The sequence below is a fragment of the Chenopodium album genome, chromosome 3 (assembly GCF_948465745.1).
Source record: "Chenopodium album chromosome 3, dcCheAlbu1.1, whole genome shotgun sequence".
NCBI lineage: Eukaryota > Viridiplantae > Streptophyta > Magnoliopsida > Caryophyllales > Amaranthaceae > Chenopodium > Chenopodium album.
This window is the reverse complement of record NC_137836.1, coordinates 26,368,800-26,382,785: the sequence shown is the minus strand read 5'-3', so window position 1 is coordinate 26,382,785 and position 13,986 is coordinate 26,368,800. Positions and strand designations below refer to the sequence as shown.

At 35.1% G+C, this 13,986-nt stretch overlaps 3 protein-coding genes across 5 annotated transcripts; 2 read left to right on the top strand and 1 right to left on the bottom strand.

Moving 5' to 3' along the window:
* Window positions 1-2,465: 2,465 nt before the first annotated feature.
* On the top strand, window positions 2,466-5,140 carry LOC145624962 (uncharacterized). Its single transcript, XM_081678049.1, has 2 exons — window positions 2,466-5,075; window positions 5,126-5,140. The coding sequence occupies exons 1-2, from the start codon at window positions 2,466-2,468 to the stop codon at window positions 5,138-5,140; spliced, it is 2,625 nt and encodes an 874-aa protein (XP_081534175.1).
* Window positions 5,141-5,165: 25 nt separating this feature from the next.
* LOC145612890 (uncharacterized) lies at window positions 5,166-6,554 on the top strand. The gene is made up of 6 exons (XM_081668075.1): window positions 5,166-5,502; window positions 5,580-5,753; window positions 5,845-5,949; window positions 6,030-6,099; window positions 6,187-6,285; window positions 6,389-6,554. Exons 1-6 carry the CDS (start codon window positions 5,213-5,215, stop codon window positions 6,479-6,481), a joined length of 831 nt encoding a protein of 276 aa, XP_081524201.1. The 5' UTR covers window positions 5,166-5,212; the 3' UTR covers window positions 6,482-6,554.
* Window positions 6,555-9,868: 3,314 nt separating this feature from the next.
* On the bottom strand, window positions 9,869-13,621 carry LOC145612854 (thymidylate kinase-like). Of its 3 annotated transcripts, XM_081668073.1 has the most exons (7): window positions 13,077-13,616; window positions 12,941-12,989; window positions 12,757-12,840; window positions 11,438-11,679; window positions 10,976-11,087; window positions 10,571-10,630; window positions 9,869-10,168 (listed from the first exon to the last, which is right to left on the bottom strand). In XM_081668073.1, exons 4-7 carry the CDS (start codon window positions 11,521-11,523, stop codon window positions 10,052-10,054), a joined length of 375 nt encoding a protein of 124 aa, XP_081524199.1. In that variant the 5' UTR covers window positions 11,524-11,679; window positions 12,757-12,840; window positions 12,941-12,989; window positions 13,077-13,616; the 3' UTR covers window positions 9,869-10,051. The 3 variants fall into 3 exon arrangements, with proteins under 3 accessions (XP_081524199.1, XP_081524200.1, XP_081524198.1); XM_081668074.1 differs by lacking the exon at window positions 11,438-11,679 and having other exon boundaries at window positions 13,077-13,621; XM_081668072.1 differs by having other exon boundaries at window positions 12,941-13,616.
* Between the last annotated feature and the right edge of the window lie 365 nt (window positions 13,622-13,986).

Here is a 13,986-nt window from a genome sequence, read left to right as displayed (position 1 = left end):
CCTGCTGAAAAAATTCGAGCAATATCTGAGCTTTTCGAGTGGAAAAATCGCTTAATTTCGCCCCCAAAAACGCGAGGAAGTTCAAGCAAATTACAGCAATGTTGAATTTTTGAATTTTCGAGTGGAAAAATCGCTTAATTTCGCCCCCAAAAATCGATTTCGGCTCGACATTGTTGAATTTTAGAAATCAATTTCACCTATGGTAAGATTGCTTCTATTTATGTTCAATCTTTTCATGGTAGATAGAATGTAGCATTTAACTTGAACAATGACTTAGTTTAATTTCAGGTTTAGTGTTAGTTCACTAATTAGAATTTATATGGCAGATTTAATTGAATTTTTATAATTTTCAGTCATTGAATTTTCATTTGAGCATATTGCATACTTGTGAATTTCAGTCATTGAATTTTTGAAGTCAATTTTCATCTGAGCATATTGCATAGTCATTGAATTTATATGGCTGTTTTGCAATATTTTACTGGTTGCTTGTTTGCATCTTTGAACAGTCTGTAGAATAGCATAGTCATTTGAGCATATTGCATAGTCCCTGAAAACGGATATGTACCATACCAGCATACCCAAGCCTAAATAGCTTAGTCAATAACGCAGTTTAGTTAATACCAGCATACCCAAGTCTTTTACTTTCTCTATGTAGTTTAGTTAAGTAAGGAGCTTATTATTACTTCATGTTATTGGCGTAGGAGTGCAGTCAACTTGACATAGTTGTTCACCTGCAAATCCTGCTTTTATGCGATCTGTTCTTCCTCCCAGTGAAATACTATTGCACTGTTTTTGGGGCTTTTTTTTTTTTTTTTGAAATACCATGGTTTCTTTGAAGTTTCAAACTTCAAACTAAAGTAATTTAATAGATTGTGTTCTTTTACTATGGATAATTGTTAGTGCTCCATTTGTTCTGCAAATTTGTTTGCATTTAGTCTGTAGATTTTTACAGTTGCTGTTTTGCAATATACTACTGGTTGACATCTATGATTCTTTGAATGTCTTATTAAAATTATTTTTTATCATTTAATTTTTTTGTAGGCATCATCATAATGGGCGATGGGAAGCACGAATTGGGTGCGTTTATGAGAACAAGTACCTCTACTTAGGCACTTTCAGTAATGTCCTGAACTCTATTTCTCTCGTGCTCGCTCTTGTTCTATGAGATTTAGGATCACGAGCACACACGCAAATACGTGGTCAGACAAAGTGATTATCATAATCACATGGACAAAGATACTTAATATTTGGACTGTCCCTTTTGGTTTGGTCACTTTCTGTGATCATCATATATAGTATATGTTGTATGTATTCCTGTCCACTATAAACAATAAGATATAAAGGAAAGGGGGTGAGTACGGTACCAGTAGATCTGCCATTAATTAAAAAATTGCTCCTACGGACTCATATGGCGTCACGTGAGTCAAATATTGTGAATACCTCTTAGGAATGGGTTGCTTGATCTGATTTTATGAAGAAAATTATTAGTATGATTAATTAATTAGGTAAGGTTTTGGTGAAAATTATGATCCACTAAGATTCCTGCTCTTTGCTTGAACCCCGTCACACCTGACTATTAAATATGCAGTTATGCACCCCCACCTTTACTTATAAAGATATGTAATAAAGTCAAATTTGATCAGAAAAGAAAACAAAAAGAGGATTAAAGAATAGAATCAATGCCGAATAACAACTTTTATGTCACATGGCAGATTAAGTTGAATCAACTATGTTGGTTTAATATATGTAATTTTTTATGGCAGATTCTTAATTATGCGGAAGTGAATTCCACAAGTTGCTCGAGGTTCTGGTTGTGGACAAACGATTAAGGCGGTAGTACGCATACGAGATTGTCTTCACTTGTGGTATATATATCTGAACCATTCTTTGCAATATTAACTTATTTGTTCTGGTTGGTATAATGATTGTGAATTGTATGAGATTTTTAATTGTGATATAATTGATTGGAATTGCAATAATACTTGCATCATTGACTTAGATACCCGTTCAGGGCTTACTCATTAGGAGTAATTCTTGAATAGTCCCCGGTTTGGGACTGTTCTTGAATGTTCTATCTCATTTAGGTGATAACTACTTGAATTGTTTTGGATCTAAGAAGATCATGGCTCACTATTTCCCGATTGTTCTCTGGGTACATATGTTGATAGCCGATTATCTACATTGTGTGCTTGGAGAACTATAGGGAAATGCTGCCGGATTTTCTTTAGAACCAAACTTTACAAGTAGTTATTAGTGAGATAGGACATTCAAGAATGGGTTAGGTTGGAGTGATAAGGACCTTATTGGATCATCCGGAGTTGCAATTACATGATATAAACTTTGAATGAAAATGTTTGATGCCTTATATTCTTGTTTATGGTTAAGGAGCTATATATGTTACAAAATATACACATTATCTTAAAATTAATTTTGTTATTCAGTGGTTGAAAATGGATCGAAGTTGGATGTATGGTAAACGAAATTGTACAAGTTTTTTACGAGGAATTGAAGAGTTTAGCACTGTTGCCTTAAAACACCAAACAGAGAATAAGTCAAAGAATATTCTTTGTCCTTGTTGTGACTGTAATAATTCGAGGGGATATCATGATATAGTTGATATTAAAGATCATCTAATTCGTCGTGGGTTTAAAGAAAACTACACGAGGTGGACATGGCATGGTGAGAGCATATATATTGAGGCAAGTTCTAGTTATTGTCCAAGGGAAGATGAGAATCATTGTGATGATGATAATGACCCCCAAGGTGAGGATATCGATACAGCTGATGATATTGGTGTTGAAAGTGAGAGTGAAGTGGAGAAGGACAGGATAGATGAAATGATGCAAGATGTTGAAGACCATTTCACAGAGTGTCCCCAGATATATGATAGTATTTTGAGAGCTGCTGAAACCCCGTTATATCCTGGTTGTACAAAGTTCACTAAACTTGGTGCTATTATGAAGTTATTCAACTTAAAGGCGAGCAATTGTTGGACTGACAAGGGTTTTACGCAGTTGTTAGAAGCCTTAGTAGAAATGTTTCCCGACGGGAATGAACTTCCAAACTCCACCTATGAGGCCAAGAAACTTATGTGCCCCTTGGGTATGGAGTATGAGAAGATACATGCTTGTCCCAATGACTGTGTGTTGTATCGAAATGAGTATGCTGATTTGCATGAGTGTCCAAGGTGTGGAGTTTCTCGTTACAAGATGAATGATACTGGTGAGATGTGTAAGAAAGGGTCTCCGGCTAAGGTATTATGGTATCTTCCAATTATACCGAGATTTAGGAGACTCTTCTCGGATGAAAAAACTGCAAAATTATTGAGGTGGCATGCTGATGGGAGGAAGAAAGATGGGTTAATGAGGCATCCTGCTGATTCCCCGCAATGGAGGAACATTGATCGAAAGTTCAAGGACTTTGGTGAAGAAGATCGAAATCTTAGGCTTGGTCTTAGTACAGATGGAATGAACCCATTTGGGACACTAAGTACCCAATATAGCACCTGGCCGGTTCTTCTAACTATTTACAATTTGCCTCCTTGGTTATGCATGAAGTCTAGATACATTATGTTGTCCCTTCTAATATCTGGGCCTAAACAACCTGGAAATGACATTGATGTGTATCTAGAGCCTCTCATTGAAGATTTGAAATTGTTGTGGAATGAAGGTGTCCAAATGTTTGATGCATATAGTAAAACCAATTTCACTTTACGTGCCATGATTTTTTGTACGATAAATGACTTCCCAGCTTATGGGAATTTGTCGGGGTACACTGTGAAGGGAAGAACTCCTTGCCCCATTTGTGAAGATGATTTGGAGGCATTGCGCCTAGACAATTGTGGCAAGCATGTATACATGGATAATCGAAGACATCTTCCAGAAGACCACCCTTTTCGATTCAATAAGGGGTCTTTTAATGGAAAAGTGGAGTTGAGAGAAGCTCGTGGCCCTTTACGTGCAAGTGAGGTTTATCAGCGGGTCAAAGACATTGAGAATGAGTTTGGTAAGCCTTACAAAAGCAAATCAACTGGGGGTTACAAGAAGAAGTCTGAGCTATGGTCTCTTCCATATTGGAGACATTTGGAAGTTAGACATTGTCTAGATGTAATGCATATTGAGAAAAATATATGTGATGCCATTGTGGGAACTTTATTAAACATGCCAGGAAAGACAAAGGATGGAGTTAAAGTAAGAAAAGACATGGCTGCTATGAGTCGTTCAGAGTTGGCACCCGAATCTCGAGGAAAACGCTGGTATCTTCCCCCAGCTTGCTTTACCTTGTCTAAAAAGGAAAAAACTAGCTTCTGTGAGTCATTGGATGGTTTAAAGGTCCCGGCTGGATTTTCTTCTAATTTTCGTAGACTTGTGTCAATGTCTGACTTGAAATTGGGTGGCATGAAATCTCATGATTGTCATGTCTTGATGCAACAATTATTACCAGTTGCCATTCGAGGAATTTTGCCACCTCAAGTGAGGTATACAATTACAAGATTATGTGTCTTTTTTAACACTATCTGTAGCAAGGTCATAAATCCAAGTATTTTAGATGACTTGCAAGCAGATATACTTGAGACAATGTGTCGATTTGAAATGTATTTTCCCCCATCTTTTTTTGACGTGATGCCTCATTTGGTTATTCATCTTGTACGTGAAATTAAACTTTGTGGACCAGTGTGTATGAGATACATGTATCCTTTTGAACGAGAAATGGGTGACTTAAAGGGAAAAGTCATGAATCCGGCCAAACCAGAAGCTAGTATTGTACAACGAACAGTTGCTGAGGAAGTGGCAGCATGGGTTGCTCAATATCTTGCACGTTCACAGAAAATTGGGTTGCCAAAGTCTCGACACGATGGGAGGCTTGGAGGTCAAGGTACATATCATCCGGAGTTAATCCTTGATCATCATAGTAACCTCCTTCCGGATCACGTGAGGGTGAGTGTTGATGATTTTTTTGACGAGTTCAAAGAATTCTCGGTTCCAGTTCCTTCTTCAGTCATCAAGAAACTTAAGCATGCTCATGGTACATTTACCCAATGGCCGAAATACTTGGTTTCACTCATGCATGACAAGGTAAATTATTTTTGTAACAATTTACATATAGTTTGCCATACAAAATATAGCAAATTGTTGAATAGATTTGCTTTACTATTGATTAGGAATTCATATCAAATAAGAACAATGGTAACAACAAATCGGCCAAAGAAAACATGCAAGACAAAATGAAAGTAGTTGAAAGTGGTCGCGAAACAAAAGAGTCCAACACCAATCCAAAAAAAGCTTTTCTTATGGATTATGCTTTGGAAAACTTGTCTCAGAAGTGTGGGTCTTTGAATAGTTTGTTATCTTCATTACCCGAAGGTGAAACTATTAAGGTTAAGGCTGATGCTTGGACCTTTAGTTATGAAGACAGTAAGGACATCATTATCAAACGTGAAGATGTCAATCAACTTCTCACAGGAGCTTGGCTGAATATTTCAGTTTTGCAAGTTTTTATGATGTAAGATATTCAAATTTCACTCTTCCCATATACTTATTTATTACCATTTATAATGTTATTACATGATATATATGTAGGGCCTTGAGTGACTTACTCGATACGGAGGAAGTGGCTTCCATTGGATTCATGTGTCCGGAAATGATTTCAGAAACCTATTTGCATAGTGATGCTGATCGTATCCTACTATACATGACACATGTGATGGAAAAACAAAAATCTAAGCAGTTCATCTTATGCCCATACCATGAAAAGTATAAACTTTGAACTTGTATTTATTTGAACTTTGCAAATTGTTGATATTATTTTACTCTTTTACAAATGTGTGTCTAATTTATTATGTAGGAATCATTGGGTTCTTTTGGTCTTATGCATGGCTAAGCGTGAAGTCATCATCTTTGATTCTTTGAGGCAGAAGCGAAATTTAGCAATTAAGTTTGCAATGACAAAGTAAGTCTAGTTTGTTATTAATGTCATGATTTTATGTGTGTAAGGGTAATATATATATGTTTTTTGTTTCAAATGTGTAGTGCTTTTCGAAGTTTTAAGGCATTAAGTGGACAATCTAGGGGAAGTAAATTGACATGGCATTTGGGACAGGTTACCTTAATTTCTGACCCTAAATTTTAGTTTCTTAATAATTGAAGTATAGCAATTTAATTCAACTTACAAATATATTACATGTAGTGTCCTCAACAATTGGGTGGACGTGAGTGTGGCTACTACGTCATGCGTTATATGTACGAAATACTTGAACATCACCATAGCAGTGAAGATCTTATTCAGGTATGAGTTGTCAAATATTTCATTTTTGTTTGATAAATACAATTTGATGTTAGCTACAATCTTGAATTAAAACTTTCCTCTTGTATATTTGTTGTGTTGATAGGATTTTTCAAGAACTACACCGTACACCGAGGAGGAGATAAATGAGATCCGAGATATTTGGGCAGAGTATTTTATATGTAATGTTGAACTTTAGATTTATCACTTAGCGCATGTTTGACTCTTGTTTTGGATTATAGGCTTGAAATGAAGTAATTTGGTTAATTGGTGTTGGGATGATGAGTATAATGTCTATAATATTGAGATGTAAATTATTGGACAGGTTGTTAATATAATGCCGTCATTCCCAATTTTATGGGTAGGCCAAATTACAAAGGAGACTCTGCCGAAATTTACATTTGCATTATTCAATAATATTGCATTTTAATTTCAATTATATTAGCGTTAGCATATTACTTTATACCTAGGAAAACAGGTACTACAAACATATACAAGGCAATTATTATATTATAATTAAAAAAAAAAAAATTCACCTCATTTGCGTCACTCCTATATAAACAAGTGACGCAAATAACAAAAAAATCCATTTATTGGAAGAGTCATTTGCGTCGCTTGTTTATTAAGGAGCGACGCAAATAACAAAAAAAGTTTATCAAAAGAGTCATTTGCGTCGCTTGTTTATAAAGGGGCGACGCAAATGACTAAAAATAAGTTTATCAGAAAAGTCATTTGCGTCGCTCTTTTATAAAGGAGTGACGCAAATAACAAAAAATAAGTTTATCTAAAGAGTTATTTGCGTCGCTTCTTTAGAAAAGAGTGACGCAAATAACTAAAAATATGTTTGTCAGAAAAGTCATTTGCGTCGCCCCTTTATAAACAAGCGACGCAAATGACAAAAAATAAGTTTATATAAAAAGTCATTTGCGTCGCTTGTTTATAAAGGAGCGACGCAAATGACAAAAAATAAGTTTATAAAAAAAGTCATTTGCGTCGCTTGTTTATAAAGGAGCGACGCAAATGACTCTTATTTGCGTCGCCCCTAGGAGCGACGCAAATGACTTAAAAGTCATTTGCGTCGCGAGCAGTTGCGTCGCTCATAGAAGCGACGCAAATACACTATAAATGAGCGACGCAAATAAGCCTTTTTCTACTAGTGTTGAGATGCTCACAAATTTCAACTGAAATACCAAAACACTCTATGAGAGTGATTAACAGATTAGCATATCCAACTTTCAAATAATTTTCAAGGCAGTGGGTGAGGTGTTTTATCATGATGGAAGGAATATTAATTTGTATCTTGTTTTCAAGGCAGTACATGAGCATAACATCAAGGAGATTGGCCTCGTGCCTGTGCTGGGTTCTTCGAACAATAGCTAAGTGAACAAAAATAAACAACAATGTCTGAATGGGTGAAAACAGGTAATGATTGGTTTGTACCTTAAACATCTTTCCACAAATTGCTTCCATAATTTATTTTATAGACACATCACTAACACTTAAATCAGTAGCACCTTTAAAGTATACATCAAACCCCTTATTCGGAGCTCCATAGCACTTAGATAATCAGCATAAAAAATAGTTTTACGATTTTTCACTTTAAAGTAGCACACACCATTTTCATTTTTGAAATTCTCACAAAATTCTTTTAAAGGAGCATGAGCAAGCACATTATTATAACTTTTACTAAACATTTGCACCCAATTTTGAGCCTCTAATGTTTCAAGTAATTCGGAGTACTTACTTACTTCACACCAAGTCAAATTGATGCAAAAACCATGGGTGAAACGATCAGAGCTTGCTTTGTTTTTCTTGACAGCTAAAGGTTTCTCTTGTATAATATTTTCACTCATTTCCTCCCAGTCTTAATGCTCAAGTTCCTCTTCCTCCAGCTTTCGTTTCTTCAATTCGCTGCGATGTATTGGCATGTTCTTTGGTTTTTCAACAACAGCTTTGGTTAGTGTTTCTTGCTTAATGTCCATGGGAGAGTCTTTTTGAGGTCTGATTTGGGTTTTTTGTTAAATATCCATGGAAGAACAAGCAGAATCGAAAAAATGGAGAATATAGTTTTTGGAATGAGGAGGTGAGGAACAGTGTTTAGGTTTTGGCTTCATTTTATAGTGGGGTGAAAATTCAAGGGGTAAAAGAGTCGGTGGAAGTGTGAAGAAGGTTAATTGAATGGAGTAGATTCCGATTGAAGAAGGATAAAAAATACTTTTCACTTGGTCATATCAAAACTTCATTTAATATGATTTGACATAGAAGGGTCTAGATTAAATAGAGATGAAATTTGATCAGAGTTTTAAATTTGAATTTCTAGAGTCTAAGGTATTTTGAAAAAAAAACCTTGATAGATTCAGATTAAAAAAAAAAATTATTGTTCAAACTACAAGGATAAGATTTGCAAAAGATAAAATTAATTAACTGACTAGTCAATTAATTCGAAGGGTAAAATCAATCTTATTGAGATATAAATTTTCGGAGGAACTTGGAACAAATAAACATAGTTCATTAGTAACATGGACAAGCTTGATGCAATTTAATTTCATCACATACAACCACAATCCCATATGCAATGCCATACATTCTAATGCTTATGACTATGTTTTCATATTTTCAAATTGTGTGAGACACATATGACGCATACAAGATTTACTTATACCTTTTGAGGGGGAACTTGAGCTCTTCTTAACTCAATTGTATCATGCCAAGTTCAATACGCATCTTTTCAAATTTATCCCTACTCAAAGGATTAGTGAGAATGTCAACAATTTGATTTTCAATCACTAGTAGAAAAAGGCTCATTTGCGTCGCTCATTTATAGTGTATTTGCGTCACTTCTATGAGCGACGCAACTGCTCGCGACGCAAATGACTTTTAAGTCATTTGCGTCGCTCCTAGGCGCGACGCAAATAAGAGTCATTTGCGTCGCTCCTTTATAAACGAGCGACGCAAATGAATTTTTTGATAAACTTATTTTTTGTCATTTGCGTCGCTCCTTTATAAATAAGCGACGCAAATGACTCTTCTGACAAACTTATTTTTTGTTATTTGCGTCACTCTTTTATAAAGGAGCGACGCAAATAACTCTTCAGATAAACTTATTTTTGGTTATTTGCGTCACTCCTTTATAAAAGAGCGACGCAAATGACTTTTCTGATAAACTTATTTTTAGTCATTTGCGTCGCCCCTTTATAAACAAGCGACGCAAATGACTCTTCAGATAAACTTTTTTTGTTATTTGCGTCGCTCCTTTATAAACAAGCGACGCAAATGACTCTTCCAATAAACTTATTTTTTGTTATTTGCGTCACTTGTTTATATAGGAGTGACGCAAATGACTGAGTAGACAATACAAAACTGCTGTATTTGCGTCACTTGTTTGTTTAATGAGTGACGCAAATGAGGTGAATTTTTTTTTTTTTTAATTATAATATAATAATTGCCTTGTATATGTTTGTAGTACCTGTTTTCCTAGGTATAAAGTAATATGCTAACGCTAATATAATTGAAATTAAAATGCAATATTATTGAATAATGCAAATGTAAATTTCGGCAGAGTCTCCTTTGTAATTTGGCCTACCCATAAAATTTCCAAACCATGTTTCTTAACCAAATCAACGTATAATACAACTCCAACTTCTAGACTTAAACTTAAAGGTAGAAGTACCTCAACAGCTCAACCTAGAGTTCAAAACGTGGTAACTACTGATTACTGACTATAGTATACAATTTCGCCCAAGCGAGCAAGAGGCATATGGCAGCTTGCCTATTGTGACCAGAAGTGAGACAGAGCCCTTCCATTTTTGCAGGCCGCAACACACTCAAACACATATTCTCTGAGCTTCTTCTGGACTTCTTCCATTGGCAAGCAGGCATCAACCATCTGTTATCATTCAGCATCGTATGAAAATCTAGATGGCATTATTACGGAATTTGATGAAACAACAACTATCTCACATAATCTAGTTAAAAAACATAATTTACAAAAATAAAAAGAACATTGCAAGAAACTGGAACATGTTTAAGTAAAAGAAAATTAGTATAACCTGCACAACATAATATTGCAGGCATCACTATAATGACACTATGCAAGATAAAGTCACCACTGTCAAACCTATTAACCTTACAGCCTTACCAAAATTGTATGATGCAAGCTATGAAAAAATTAAGATTTGGTTTAACAGCCATGTCTCAGATCTTACCAAATAAATGGTACGCCCCATAAATTCTTATCAGTGAAACTAAAGGCAAAATTCCTATCATGCCTATTTGAATGAAAGTATACCTCTGGTGATATATCAAGGTATAAGACCATGTCTGGAGCCAGCAATCCTATCTCTGGTGCCTGCACAAAGAGAATTGTGATCATATTGCGACTAAATAGAGATATGCCTGAGTGAACTGGTTGATTACTAAGAGTTGGAATCTTCAAAGCAAGTTGTCAACATACATCACACTCACTCGAAGATGGGTTTTCAACAACTGTAATTACTATATATTATTTCCTTATATCAGCCATTCTCTCTTTACATAATGCTTCATAGAATGCCATTGTTACCAAACCAAAAGAGTTAAACAATACTTTTAATCCTTACACTTTCACAAGTCATGGGATTATGAAAAGTCAGTAACCAATTTTATAGAACATTCAACAGTCACTTAAACAGAGATTGTGGTGATAACATTTTACCTTACACCAATCAAAATCAAGACATTTGGCAGAAGAGAAAGCCACACCGGAGTATGAATAACGATCTATAATGAGGGTAGTCCCAGATTTCAACTTTTCTTCCATCATGGATCTGTAATTGTAGATGACAAAGTCAACAACTAAACAAACATATCACCAAAAAAACAGATTCATGAAGAAGTAAAGTTTACAACTTTAAATCACATTCTGAACTCCTGTCCCAATATACTTGTATATATTTCAAAATCTCAGGGGAATAAAGACAGTTTTTTAAAAGTAATCTATCATAATTCCAACTACAATCTCCAGAATGTAATATAAACGAGAACGAATTACCCAAATTAACCAATAAATAACAACATAGAAAGGAATTAGATTCAGCTAAACATAACATCAAACACATGGTATGCAACTCACAAATTATGTATAAAAAAACAATCATAAAAAGAAAAAAGAAACAACCTTTTCTCCCAACGATTAGCACTGAACAAAAGATGAATAGTATGATCATCCAAATTAGATTGATTGGAAAGATAAGCAGAGATCATCTGCCCAACAGCAGTATTTCGATCCGAAAACCGCCATAACTCAGCAGAACACCCAATACTTTGCAAGTGAGAGAGAAGCTGAATACACTGAGAGCTCTTTCCACTTCGATCTAACCCTTCTAATACAACCAAAGCACCTCTTGATTATAGACTGACCTGTGAAAGAGGGTTCATATTTAAGCCAGGGTGATTACAACCCTAACAGTCATGCAAATCGGACTTGGAAATGAGTATGTGAGGTTGCTCTCTCTCTCTCTGTGGGGAAAGATAGTTGTTGAGCTAAAAGAAAGAATGAAAAATAGTTACTCTAGCAATGCTTCACAAGATCAAAATCATGAATGATATTATAAACAATGGTCATGAATGATATTTGGGCTATGAAACTCATGTTTAGAGCAAGGATAGGTTTGAAGCTGATAAAAATTAACCTATACACAATTCTATTTGATGGTTGTCAACTAGACCAAAACCTAATGCAGAGGAAAATCTTAGCAAAATTGAAATTTTACTGGCCAATATTCGCACAAACTATTGGCCATCAAATAAAAGCATCATGCTTCCCTAGAATGTAAGGTGTGTGTACTACATAGACGGTTCTTGTATAATGCAAAGTACTTGTTTCGGTATAAGGATAAAAAGAAAAGGTATTATGCATGAATTTTGAAAGAAAAATCATGCATAACAACTAACTTAATCAAATTCATCATTTCTTGTACTGATACATAATCCCAATCCTAAATTGTAGCATGCAGAAAAAACATCAAAAATCTTTTTTCCATCCAAAACAATGACATTTATAGATTAAGTTCCGGAATTACAAAATCAGGAGGAGAACTATAATAATTACATAAAAAGCACTCCCTACTCCAAACACAAAACAAAAACAAAACCCTCAACCTCGTCCATACAACATGACATACACAAGGTCGCACAACAAGAGGTATTGTATCGACTACGAAGACAAGCTGCTTTCATACTTTCACAATCTACATTCTACATAGCAAAAAAGATTGGCACAAACAATAACAGTATGACAACTACATGAAAACATTCACATTCGCAACCTAAACCGCCCCCATAAGGTGATCAGTCTAGGGAAAAACACACTCAAACAACACAAATTCCAGCTAAAATCCTCAACTCAGCAAAGAAAACACAAATTCCAGCTGAAATCATCAACTTAACCAATAAAAACACAAATTTTTATCTAATTGAGCTTTATCTAACAACTACCTCTTTCGCGGCAGTAGCATAGCTGTGAGATCCGAAAGCTGGAGCAGATGGTCCAGAATTCCTGTGAATTTGACGCCCTAGCACCTGAATAACATCACAACAACATCAATTTCCATCAATTCAAAAATCACACAAACATTTTAAAAAATTACAATCAATTCAAGAAATTGTTCTAAAATTTTACCGAAACACCACCACGAACAGCTTTTCGCCGCGCAATCCCTAACATATTTCTACAACCAAAAAAAAATTCAACGCAATTAATTTTCAAATATTTTCTAATACCTGATTTTGAAAATTCAAAAATCAAAAATTCATACAACAAAAATTCGGATCTAAATTTTTGACTGAAATTCGAACAAAAATTATTTATGACTGAAATGGGACGAATTTCTTAGGGTATATTGCGTCGCTGCCAAAAACCCTAGAAATCCCCCCACGAAATCCCCCAATCGAACTTGAAGACCGAAATTGAATTTTTTGGGGCTTTTAGGGTTCGAATTTGTATGCTTTTGAGTTGATTTTTTGCTCGAAATGGGGGATTTTTGGTTGGAAACAATCAATTTTTCTGGGTTTAAGGCTTCGAATTTCTTAGGGTTTTTGGTCTAAATTTTTGCTCGAAATTGCTTGAATTTGCAGCCGATTATGGGTCTTCGACTTCACTGCGATTTCAGATGTTAAATTTGCTGGGGAAACGCAAGTTTTTGGCCGAATTTGTTGGATTTCAGAGACAAATTTGTGGGTGTTTTGCTGTAGAAATTCGCTGGAATTTAAGAACTCTTGTTTTTTTTTTTCTTTTTGTATAGTGAATGTAGGTACCTGATGAAAAACTAAGGTAAAAAACACAGAAAAACCTAAAGCCAAAAGAGTTATTTGCGTCACTTTATTATAAAAAAGCGACGCAAATAACCTTGTTTATAATAATGTACATATGCGTCGCTCATTAGTAAAAGAGTGACGCAATTTACTTAATCACTTATTTGCGTCGCTTGCTAACTAATGAGTGACGCAAATAAGTTTATTAATAGCGTCGCTTTAATAAATAGGAGCGACGCAAATGATAGAAAGCTGAAATGCACTTGAGTTTTGCGTCGCTTCTTAAATAATATGCGACGCAAATAATTTAAAAGGAAGGTAAAATAATACATTTGCTTCGCTCCTTAGAATGAGTGACGTAAATATGGCGACGCAAATGTACATTTTTCTACTAGTGAATGTCACGAAAATCTA